Source organism: Panthera leo, chromosome A2, assembly GCF_018350215.1.
Source record: "Panthera leo isolate Ple1 chromosome A2, P.leo_Ple1_pat1.1, whole genome shotgun sequence".
In the NCBI taxonomy this organism is placed as follows: domain Eukaryota; kingdom Metazoa; phylum Chordata; class Mammalia; order Carnivora; family Felidae; genus Panthera; species Panthera leo.
In genome coordinates, this window is record NC_056680.1 from 93,290,887 (window position 1) to 93,303,995 (window position 13,109).

Sequence of the window (13,109 nt, forward strand, 5' to 3'; positions counted from 1 at the left end):
TGGAAAATTCAAGTATAGATTACTTTCCTGGATGAAGATACATGTACAAAGCAGGTGCTGATAATGATGTTATTCACATAAACCCCAGGCAAAATGGAGACCAAGATTAATTGTGTATAAACTTAATTATGTAGAGAACTTGTTTGTGGATGTTATAATGCTGATGGAGTTACATCCTGCAGAAAACTCGTGATATATGGTCATTTACTGATAGTAGTCATAAGAATCATCACTTATTTTCTCCTGAATCTGATACAGTATATCAAATTCAGGAAATGGTATCTGCGACATGTTCCTAAGAACATTCTGCTCAAATATCAAAGTACTTTAAACAATTTCAGTAAAGTAAGCATATTAGTTTTCTATTGCTGTGTAACATATCACCACAAACTTACTACCTTCTTAGCTCAGTTTCTGTAGTCCAGGAGCAACACGGCTGGTTTTTCTGCCCTTGGGCTCACTCAAAATCAAGATGTTGGGCATGGTTGTAGTTCTTACCTGGGGCTCACGATCCTCTCAATCACTGTTGTTGGCAGAAATAATTTTCTTGTGATTATAACAGGAGCACAGTCCCCATTTTCCTGCTAGTTGTTAGCCAGCGAGCACTCTCAGCTCTTAGAGGCTGCTCACAGTGCTGTGCCATGTGGTCTCCGTTTCAGTTCACGGCATGAAATGTTTGCTTTCTTCCAGGATGCCCACGTCACATCTCTCTTTTTCTTCGGCGACTAGCTGGAGAAAACTCTCTGCTTTAAAAAAAATTTTTTTTAATGTTTTTATTTATTTTTGAGACAGAGAGAGGCAGAGCATGAGCAGGGGAGGGGCAGAGAGAGAGGGAGACACAGAATCAGAAGCAGGCTCCAGGCTCTGAGCTGTCAGCCCAGAGCCCGACGCGGGGCTTGAACTCACAGACTGTGAGATCATGACCTGAGCCGAAGCCGGACGCTCAACCGACTGAGCCACCCAGGCGCCCCGAAAACTCTCTGGTTTTAAAGAGCTTGCCTCACTAGGTCAGGCCCACTCAGGATAATCTCTCATTTGCCATATCACACAATATAATCATGGGAGTGATCTCATCATATTCACACTCAAAAGGGAGGGGATTATTCAAAGGTGAGAGACATTGCATTTAGGGTATAGTCATGAGCATAGCTGCCTTGCAAAGGTGAGGGACATTAAGTGTCATTTTAAAATTCTGTCACAATGAGCTTGTAGTTAAAAAAATCTTTTGTTAATACATTTTATGCATATATATGTATGTTTATTATTTTTCCTGTCAGGACTGCTGTCTTTCTGACAATAGCTTTTAAATAATAAATGTTTCAGAGATTCGGTACTTTTAGCAACAGAGCCAGACTATTTCTTTGACTCAACTTTCTTAGATCTGATGATAATTAGACAGAACCTTATTGAGCTTTCTTGTGGGCCAGGCACCAGGTGAGGCACTGTAGGAAAAGGGTGCAGTAATGTAGACAACATTCTTGCCTGCATGGAACTGGATAAGAAGATAGTGAGCCTCAAGTGTGTTCTGCTGATGGGATACCTGGAAAATATGGTACTCTGCAAACCGCGATGGGATACTGAAATATTTAAAATTATCATATGAACTACAAACTAACTAGCAAGAAATTATATTATGAATGTAGTAAATAAAATCACAACCATAGGCATGTTTCCACATAAGTATACTATTTCCAAGTAGTTTATTTTATGTTAATGATAGTTTCTACTTGTATTTTGTTGTTTGTTAGTAGATGACAAAAATGATAAATGTGAAGTGCTTAAGAATGTGGGAAATATTTCAGTTCAGAAAATTTTGTTGAAATAACTTTTTCCTTGGGGCATGTGGGTGGCTCAGTGATTGTGACTCAGAAAGTGATCTCTGGGTTATTGAGATCAAGTCCCATGTCAGGCTCAGGCTCTGACAGCATGGAGACTGCTTGGGATTCTCTCTCCCTCTTTCTCTGCCCCTTTCCCACTTGTCTCTCTCTCTCTCTCTCTCTCTCTTTCTTTCAAGATAAATAAATAAACTTAAAAAAGGAATACTTTTTTCATCTTAAAAATTAGGAAAAGGCTGCCACTCTTTTGTTTTAATGGTAGAATACTTTAGAGAGGCTGGTTTTCCTAGGGGCATAGGTCACACTGATGTTTACAATTATCAAGTATGTTATAGTTATATCTATAAAATGAGAGGCTACCTGACTGAACATATAAATAAATGTAGGACCCTTGATATAAAATATGAGGAAGGAGATAAGACCTTACTTGCAGTAGATTCTCTAACAATTTCTCTTATTTAAATTGTATAGACTCAGAGAATTTATCGAGATTTCCAGTCGGAGTCCCTCTGTCTCCTAAACTTCACAAGTAATCTTGTGAGTCTTAGCTTTGTGAGAACTGGTAGCACAAAGAGCAGCAAATGACAGGTTTATATGAGTTTATGCAGTTTCATGAACTTGTTAAGAATTAAGTTTATTCTTTCAACTTTGATGGTACCCTTAGAACTCTTCTTTCTTCTGCTGACATGATGAAGTGACATTTGTCATTTAGCCCTTGCTAATATTTGTTGCTGTGGCTGTGTTGGTCTCCATGTGTTACCAATTTTTACAGCATAAAGTTCCCCCCTATATCTAGAAAAAGGTTTTCACATATTTTCCTATATAGAGAAAAGCTAATATTCTATGTGATAAAATATATTTTACTAAGATAGTTCAAGGACCTTGAATAAAAAGTAGAATATTGGGTTAAATGGAATGCAGGGTGAGCTCTGTAGTCTCCTTTTGCAAAAGTAGGAGATGTTTCTGTGGCACTCTGCTTCCTGGTGCTATCTTCAAGGATAGAGTTGGAGTTCAAATATAGTCACCATTTTCCTGTTATCCGTGTATCAATTCAGTCCACATGTACATCTTTTTATATTATCATTTTATATACATTCCTTACCTCATTTGCTTTATATATGCATATGTAAATCTCCTTTTAAGTTAAGTAAGAAACTGGTAATATTTTATGGCTGAAACAGAGATTAGCTTCTTCCTGAAAGTGTCACAGTCAGTTGAAAGACCCATGAATTGGTTTCTTTTCCTTTTTTCTTTACTCCTCTCAGCCATGTTTTGTAAGTTCTGTATATAGATCCTGCACACATTTTGTCAGAATTATCACTAAATCTGTCTTAAGTCTTTCTAAGACATCTTCAACAGTTTTATGATGATATCCTTCTCATTTGACTTAATTAAAATTCAACCTGTGCTTTGCAGTTGAGATATACTTGTAGGATAGAGCTGATGCTTAAGATTTAATTAAACTTTTTTTTGTTTGTTTAAAAAATTTTAAGAAAGGGCATAATTTAGTTAAACATACCTTCCTACTTTAGCAGTTTTCAAAAATTACATTGCCAGATATGTTTATTATGCAATTCAAACAGTACAGGGTCTATAAATAATTAGTAATCTTACCCTTTACCAATTTAGTTCCATATGTCTAGAGGTATCTTATGTTAACAGTTTTGGTGTTTTCTTCTGTACCCTTTACTGTGCTCATACATACATATACATATATTTGTATCTAGATCTGTACCTGTGTGTCTTCATATATATCTCTATCTGTATCTATCTGTATCTATTCACACACTAGACACATGTGCTCCTCATATGGAATCATCCTATATATAACACTCAAATACTTTGAATTTTTCTTTTTAATTGTCCAGGGTTTTCTTAAATGTCTTCTGTTTTCTTGATTTTTAAAATAAAGACATGGAGACTTCACAGCAAGAAAAAAAAACCTTTAAAAGCAGTTTCAGAGTTGCCTTTTCTCTAGAGAGAACAAGAGAGTTTACCTAGCTTCACAAACAAGCCAGAAGCCATAAAGTTATTTAATAAGAACAACAAAGTCTTCAGAGTATAGGAAGAATAAAAGGTTTAGAACATAAAGTGGAAAACAATGGGGCAAAAGTTAGAGAAACTAAAATAAATTGAGAGAGTAGGGCAGGCAGGGTAGGAAGAGAGTGAGGGAAGTTGGGAAGCAAGTAGGGGTCTTATGGATTTTGAAATGAAAGTTATTCCGTGTTTCTCTTTTACAGTATTATTTCTTTGCATACATTAGTTTTGATATTAGAAAAAAAACACTGTTTTCAATTTTTCAACATCTCTAACCATTAGTTCTTTTATATGCTCAAGTTTTAGATTCCAGTTTGGAGATGAATTTAGGATGGGGACAGATGTACTTTTGAAAAACATGATGACCTTTTTCTCTAGCTGTGTTAGCTGCTTCTATGATGACCCATCAGTTAAAATGCCCATCTAATTTCGCTCAACTGATTTTTTAAAAAACAATTATTATTATTAAGGCAAGTTGTCCAACTTCCTAATGATTCAGAGTAATCCCACTTGCAGGCAGATGGTAAAACATGTGATGGGGTTCAAGAACCTTCTTAGGTCACTAGTAGTCTGAACCTTAAGCTTCTCATTTTATGGATAGCGTTTTTAGTGTCTGCCCTAAATGAATATAAGCATAATGATTATGAAGAATTTTTCATATTGGGATTTAAGCTGGTATAGTTTTTAGAATGTGGCCTTTCTGGGTATTTCCTGAAATGGAAATTGGCATGCTTTTTAGAATAATAAATTGCGTGTTCAGTGATATTAAAATTTCAGTGGAGAGTTCTGAATTTGTTTTTCTTCTTTCCTAGATATGTGTCACAAAGATGTCTACACGGAACTGCCAGGGAATGGACTCAGTGATCAAACCCCTGGACACAATTCCTGAGGATAAAAAAGTCAGGGTTCAGAGGACACAGAGCACCTTTGACCCATTTGAGAAACCAGCTAATCAAGTAAAGAGGGTGCATTCCGAGAACAATGCTTGCATTAACTTCAAGTCCTCCTCCACTGGCAAAGAGTCACCAAAAGTTAGGCGGCACTCCAGCCCCAGCTCGGTAAGTACAGTCTTCTTTATCAGCAGGGAAACCGCAGTATCCGTCTTAGAGTTGTACCTTGCTGTGCTGGAAGAGGGCAAGAGGCTTTATCAGTGCATGATTATGCATTCTCTCACAGGGTGGTTTAATGTTTTGGGGGAGAGAGAGAGCACACAATCTATATACAGACTCTTTATTCATAAGGACCCAGCAGGCAAATGACAGATGATTCAACTTATTTTTGGAAAATTCTTTTTTTTTTCCTAGTTGTTTCCAGGTAGAGGAATTTGTAATTAAAGATCCTTTGCTATTTCAAACCCTTGCAAAGGATATTGAACTTCCCTGTTTTTGTGGGCAGTAAAGATAGATTTAAGTTTGGCAAATTCACAAATGACAAAGAATGTCACTTCAGAATTCGTGTTAAATTTTGTTCACTTGTCTTATACGAGTTTGTTTTCAGTGCAAATATTTTAAAATTTAAGAGGTAGATGTTGAAATTGATCTTTTAAAAAAAATGTTTATTTTGAGAGACACAAAGAGAGAGGGCACTAGCAGAGGGAAGGGGAGAGAGAGAGGGAGAGAGAATCCCAAGCAGGCTTCACTCTGTCAGCACAGAGCCCGATGTGGGGCTCTGTCTTACAAACTGTGAGATCACAACCTGAGCCTAAATCAGGAGTCGGGCATTTAACCAACTGAGCCCCCCAACACCCCAAAATTGATCTTCTTAAAGAGAAATCCTATTCATCATATTGAAATTTTCTAAACTCACACTGTATTAAGGCAAGTCCTGCCTTTAGACTTAAGGAGGTATAATGTTTTGAGGTGAATGCTGCTTTTTGACTGTAAAATATTTACTGAAACTTATATTCCCAAAACTGGCCTGTGTTTAACCTTCTAAAAAACCTTATGATCTTTTAAAATTAAGTAGTTTTCAGGTGTGCATGAGTGGCTTAGTTGACTAAGCGTCCTATTCTTGGTTTCGTCTCAGGTTATGATCTCAGTTTGTGAGTTCGAGACCCATGTCAGGCTCTGTGCTGGCAGTGCAGAGCCCACTTGGGATTCTCTCTTTTCCTCTCTCTCTGTCCCTCCTCCACTTGTGCTCCCTCCCTCCCTCCCTCTCTAAATAAATATCAAAAAATTTTAAAAATTAATTTTCAAATTTAACTTACAGTTAAGAACCTTTGAGTGATGTTCTAACAGTTTAAAAGCTAAGAGGAGAATGCTAAGAGAATTTTGATTCTATCATCTTGCTAAGAACCATGCCATTTCACAAATATTAAATATTAAATTTGATGAGGGTAAAACAGAGCCAGAAATGTCAACTGCTAGGAAAGTATTGACACTTGTGTGACACTGCACAAATCTTGTCACATTTTGTGTTAATGAAGCTGAAATAAATACTATCAATGCAGCATTTGTTAGGATCATTGATTATCTGTTTGTTTGTTTTTTTTCCTCAAACTGGCCTGTGAGTGCAAGGTAACATCTATCTAGGTCATAGATATATCCCTAACTCCTGGGAGAACTTTTAGTGGCATTTAGAAGGAATGAAAGAAGTTGTTGAAAATGATTAAGCCTATGTTATGGAAAGAGAATTATATGTGTTTTACTCTATAGTTATCTTCATGCTATTACATGTCAGGGCACCTGGGTGGCTCAGTCAGTTAAACATCTGCCTCTTGATTTCAGCTCTGGTTGTGATCTCATGATTTGTGAGATTGAGTCCTGTGTCAGGCTCCGCACTCTCAACACGGAGCCTGCTTGAGATTCTCTCTCTTCCTCTCTCTGTTTCTCCCCCACTCATGTGTGTTCTCTTTCAAAATATATAAATAAGCATTAAAAAGTATTATTATATGTCAGCCTTTAAATGGTGTATAGAAACTGGCATTTTTAGATATTACAATGTGGCATATTTATACTAAAAAATTATTTCCTGTTTACCTGAAATTTAAATTTAACTAGTTGTCCTGTATTTTATCTGTAATACTAGTTATAATCTACTGGTAAGTTACTTCTTTTGTTGCTTAGATTCTTCCTACTTTAGTCATTGGGAACTCATTTAGGTTGGGTCCTGTGTCCTTTTGAGATGTCTTCATCCCTCTGTTTTTTGAATACTTCCTTACTTTCTGATCCTACAAGACACTTTTGACTTATGTTGTATTTTCCCAGCCCCAGACCTAAAACTAGCCATTCTCCAAAGAATCTCAGTTCCTTTTACTGGAAAGTGGTATTTAGAAACCAAGATGTGGGTGCTGGGTATGCTTGTTGCTACTAGGGGTCATGTGGTTTTAAAAGTCATTGTGTCCAGGGGCGCCTGGGTGGCGCAGTCGGTTAAGCGTCCGACTTCAGCCAGGTCACGATCTCGCGGTCCGTGAGTTCGAGCCCCGCGACGATCTCGCGGTCCATGAGTTCGAGCCCCGCGTCAGGCTCTGGGCTGATGGCTCGGAGCCTGGAGCCTGTTTCCGATTCTGTGTCTCCCTCTCTCTCTGACCCTCCCCCGTTCATGCTCTGTCTCTCTCTGTCCCAAAAATAAATAAAAAACGTTGAAAAAAAAAATTAAAAAAAAAAAAATAAAGTCATTGTGTCTGTTGCACTATGAATGATAACAATGGGGTTTCAATATTTTTAATATTTAATAAGGAATTAATTTCAATTCTTATTAAGGAAAGTTGAGTCTTGCTTAATGCTTCTGGTATCTCTTTCTCTCTAAAGCTAAATTTTATCTTTATTAAAGTAATGCTTGAACATAGCTTAAAAGATCAAATAGAGGAGTCTGGGAGTATTGCAGTGGAATAGATTTTGAACTCCTCTTGTGATTGGAACAACGAGTAGAGTAAAACCAAAACCAGTGGATAATGACAACAAATACAGGTGAAAATGTAACTCACGAACCTTAAAATAGGAGTGAGGGGAACACATTAATAGTTTTCAGAACTGCGTGGTATCAGAAAGTGTGAGATTGGAAGCTCAGGGAAAGCTGTGTCAGAGAAAGCCCCCATTACCGTTATGATCAGGTACACACTGCAGCTTGTTGGGTCATTCTTAGGACAGTGATAGCAGCAACTGGGAGGGACTTGGATTGCTTCTGTGAGTAGATGAATGCAAGGAGACCATGGTGGTCTACTGATATTAGAGTGGTCTGCTGGCCTTTTTGTGACTTCTCTAGAAAGCCAAATTGAAGCACCTTTCCAGGACAGATCCCTGTACTGAATAGAAGTGTTGAAGTAGACTTCTGTGCAGGTCACGTTCAACAGGGACAGAGGAAATGGATGATCCAGAACGAAGTGTTGGGGCAAAACAGATGGGGGAAGAGTGTGTGCTAGATTTTCTTAATTTTTTTAACTTCATGAAAAAGATGAAAGAACTTTATTCTAGGAAGCTAGAAAAGGTATCTTGGCCACACCCCTATCTTAAACTACTGAATAGTTCATTTTGCTAATACTAGCCAATAGAAAAATTATTGGTTAAATCCCATACAAAACTATGAAAAAAAAAAAAAAAGAAAAAAGAGCAGAGTAACATGTTTACAGATAATGAAAGCAACCTAGGAGGTGAAATTATCTTTATTTGCAGATTTTTGATGACATATCTGGAAAGTCCAAAGGAATCAATGGAAATACTCTAAGCAATTGGAAAAATTAGAGATATGATGTTATAAATTAACATACGAAACCCAAGAGAAATCTTTATAAAAACAAGAATCATTGTTGAAAACTGGTAAAAAAGCAAATGACTAAGCATTTATTTTCTGTGATTCCTATATAAAATTTACCTCAGATTTACCTAGTTTTGATGGGGTGGGTGAATTTCTCTTTTAGAAATAATGTCACTAATAAATAAAGAAAGGATCGTGTCTTTAGGAATCACAATTTGGTAATCCCTGACAAGTTAATATATATAGGTAATGATTGTCAATACCTACTAACATCACCAAAAGAGAGACAGCCAAACATTATGATGTCCTAGTGGAAGTTAACACAAAACACCAACAAAATTAAACTTGAATCTGAACAAGCCTCTAGATTTGGGAGAGGATTTTCTCTGCTATGTCTTATCCCCAAATATATTTCCTCTACTTTTTGGCTTTTAATAAGTAGTATTTGCCATCTTATGATGCTATAAATGCTGTTCATAGCAAGACAACATGATATACTATGATTAAATTTCCTTCCTTGAATACCTTTTTTTTTAAATGTTTATTTTTGAGAGAGTGCAAGTGGGGGATGGGCAGAAACGGGGGATAGAGAATCCAAAGTGGGCTCTGCGCTGACAGCAGTGAGTCTGATGTGAGTGAGGCTTGAATTCATGAACCCTGAGATCATGACCTGAGCCAAAGTAGGATGCTCAACCTACTGAGCACCCTAGGTGACCCTTGAATAACTTTTTTTTTAAGTTTATTTATTCTGAGTGAGAGAGAGAGAAAGCAAGAGGGGGAGAGGCAGAGTCCCAAGCAGGCTTCGTGCTGTTAGTGCAGAGCCTGACTCAGGGTTCAGTCTTACCATACATGTGATCATGACCTGAGCTGAAATTAAGAACGGGATGCTCATCCAACTGAGCCACCCAGCCACGCTGTTCCATGAATAACTTTTTAAAATTTATTTTTTCTTGACATATAGTTGTTCACACAATGTTACATTAGTTTTAGGTGTACAACAAAGTGATTCAACAACTCTATCCTTCTTTGCATAACTTTTAGATTTTCTTAGTCATAATTGCCTCCTATGAATTATTATAATTACAATCACAAATTGAGGTTCCAGACTATCTGGTAACATTATAAAACTTCTGAAACAAATCAGAATCAAGGAACCTGTCAGTTTTTCTTCCCCCTGAGATTGTCCTTGATGTTGTCATTCCTTCTAATCCAGTCTGGACTAGTTGATCTCCAAGCCTGCTGTCCTGAGGCTTCCCTTCACCATCTTCTTGAGAAGTTTCTTTTCCATCATTTTTGTGTTAAATACCTAAGCTCTGGGTTATATGTCTTGTTCTTGGTTTATGTCATTGCCATACACCTATGCTTTTATTCATACTTGGCAACTTGATTAATAATCTGTGTTTAGGATTCTAGCTTAGAAAATAAATTTTTTCATAGCCTTTTGAAGACATTGCTTTGTCCCTATATTGTTATTTAAAGCCATAGACTATTCTGATTCCTAATTCATTCTTTGTGATCTGCTTTTCTTCTTTATGGAAACTTCTAAGACTTTCCTTTCATCCCTGATGTGTACCTTTTTCTTGGGACTTAGGGGATCTTTTCAATTTTGAAATTAATTTCTTTCAATTTCAGAAAATATTGTTTTATTGTATATTCATTTTCTTTTTGATTTCCTCTGCTTTATGGATATTTAAAAAAATTTTAACACTTCAGTTAAATTTTTAATTGTTGCTGACATTTACTTCCAGAAGCTCTTTCTTATTCATATGTTCTTTTTAAAATCAACCTGTTCAGCGGCATCTGGGTGGCTTAGTTAAACATCCAACTTTGGCTCTGGTCATCTCACAGTTCATGGGTTCGAGCCCTGCATTGGGCTCTGTGCTGACAGCTCAGAGCCTGGAGCCTGCTTTGGATTCTGTGTCACCCCCTGTCTCTGCCGCTCCCCCTCTCATACTCTGTCTCTTTCTCTCTGAAAAATATACAAACATTAAAAAAATTTTTTTAATGAATCTGTTCTTTTTCAATGAATAATATGTTGCCTCATATGTTTTTGAAGATACTAAACATAGCTTAGAGAAATTTTGAGGAATTATTTTACTATACTTCCTGAATTATCTCCAGTTTCCTTTGAGTTCTTTGTTTCTGTTTGTTTGTTTTGGTCTCTGCCTTGCCTGTTAAGATTTTTAATTTTGGTGAGTCTAGATCATGCCTTTGGATAGAACTGTTGGCTGAGTTCATATTATGAGTAATGTACAAACAAGTTGATAGGAAGTTCTTTGTGCCATCAGTGCTTGTCAACAGGCAGGGCTCAGCATAGGCAATAGCAGTAAAGACCTAGTCATTTCATAGGAAGGCTATCACATGTCAGGATCAATCCATCTTTTTCCTTGGCTGAGTAAACTTACAGATCTATTTTTTAGGATACAAAAGCCTAACTGCTATTTTTCTGAGATGTTCAAGTGTCTCCCAGTGTCTCCCAGTTCTGCACAGGCTGTCTTGTGCTTTGTTTTCATTCAGTATGGCTCTTCATCCTGATTTCCACTGTGCTTGGTGTCTGTCCCAGTTCTGAGCCTGTCTGGTTCACCCTTTTCAGAGAATAAGCCTCTGCAGGGATCAGGGAAGGGCAGACACCTGATCCAGAAAGTCAAGTTCCTGGGAAAGGACCTGTTTCTTAAACTCATTCCAACTAAGCACTTTGTTTTTGGCCCCTCGTTAAAGTTCAGCTTCTAATTCTTGAGTGTTTCTGGAATTCTGGAGTATGAACTGAGTTTGTTCTTAATTGGTTTACGCCTTTGGTCATCGTCCTAGTCAGTGACCTACCATCCATTTGCCTCCAGTCTCCTAATTTTTGTTTGTATCTATCTTGTCTGCAATCTTCTTCTTACTATTCTGTTTGCCCTTGTGAGTTATAACTTGACTGTTATAACTTGACTGTCAATTTAGTACAGATTGGTGAGGGGGAGAGATTAATACCTGTGTTAAAACTACTATGTTTAACTAGAAATTTATACTGATTCTCTCCTATTGTTAACTTCGTTTAGATTCTCTTTCCTGAGTTTCTTACTGGGCTTACCCTTTCCTGTTCTACCCTGGGAAGTCTTTCTTATATATCAGGCCACTTACTTTGTGTGGAAACTGCTTTGCTTCTTTTCTTTATAGGGGTTTTTGCCTCCATTCAATATGCCTTGGAAAAAATGTCTTTGTTCTTTTCTCCTCAAGCTGGAAATGGTTTCTTTTCCTCTTTAGAATGATGCTGTAATATTCTGTTTTATTCGGAGTCCTTTTTACCTACTACCTTTTTGTTCTCTCCCCTATTGCGATGGAAGAGGGTATTTTATGATACTGTCTCTCTCTCTCTCTCTCTCTCTCTCTTTTAAATGGAAAGACTATTTTCCTTTGGATTCTTCTTCATTGGGCAGAAAATGGAGGCAGTAACAATTTTTGTGTTTTGCCACTTTATATGCCATCTGATAGTGTATGGGTTTGATTGTTTCACACCCACTGGCATGGGTTTTAGGACAGATATTATTATAAAGATTTGTAAAGGCTGATAGGCATCAGAACACTCCCTTTACCCAAGAGCCAGCAGGTTTAATGCCATATCTTTATTTTATTGTTATTTTTTGATGTATTAGTTATCTTGAATAGGCCTCAAGGGCACAGTTGAGAACGAGGGAGAAAGTGAACAGAAGTGGCATGGTGCTGAGCCTGTATTTTAGTGAGGAAAACAGGATACCATTCCTGTCTCTTGGAAATACTGTGGTAGATATATTGTGTAATGCCACGTCTTCCCAACTGGGTATATATCTCTGCACTGACATTACTGGTCATTGTCTATGTTAGGAATCATGACTGACATCAAGAAGCCAAGAGGACCTTGATCACGGAGACCATCACATTCACCTGTACTTCCTGAATTTGTCTAGATAGTGGCACTTTAAAATTCAGGCAGGATCTAAAGAATGTGATTTTAATTGAATTGGTATCTTTCAAGAGGTAATTTGACAGATTTTATTTATTTCAGACATTAATCTTGAGTGCCCACTCTTCCTGGGTCTAGTCCCTGGGTAGCATTTAATACTGTCACTGACAAGACAAGCTTTCCTTCCCCTTTTCCTCCCACCTCCTCCAACCCAGCTGTGCTCCTCAACGGCTAGAGCTATTGGAAGTGCTATGGGACATTGCCTTTCTTGCTAGCCCAATTTAGAAGGGATTTCATTAAGCTGTGTTATCATAAGCTAAGCTTAAAGAGAACATATTTTCAGAAATTCATATTTAGATTAAGGTCCTCTTTATGTTCCACCAAGTCCTCCAAATTTGTCTCCTCCCATCTCCAGAAAAATCTATATCCCATGATAGTCAGGCCCAATCTGAAGAGAGGGGAAGAAGGTGCAAACATGAGAAACATGAGAGTCCTACTTTAGTTCTCAGGTGTTTATCCTTGGGGGGAGCGGGGGTGGGTCTTATCTTGGCATTGCCTTCTTCTTGTGGGGACTTGAACATTTCCAGATAGAACCAAGCCCCCTTGTCATGATGTAACCACCT

The 13,109-nt window shown here is 37.5% G+C and overlaps 1 protein-coding gene across 3 annotated transcripts in view; it reads left to right on the forward strand.

Moving 5' to 3' along the window:
• Positions 1 to 13,109, forward strand: part of CDK14 (cyclin dependent kinase 14) — a 606,215-nt gene that overhangs the window by 127,690 nt on the left and 465,416 nt on the right. For all 3 annotated transcript variants that reach the window (XR_006196800.1, XM_042917477.1, XM_042917471.1), the window contains exon 3: positions 4,685 to 4,930. Coding sequence is in view for 2 of the 3 variants with exons in the window: in XM_042917477.1 (XP_042773411.1) it covers positions 4,685 to 4,930 (246 nt within the window). In the remaining variant the exon portion in view is untranslated. The remainder of the gene's footprint in view (positions 1 to 4,684; positions 4,931 to 13,109) is intronic.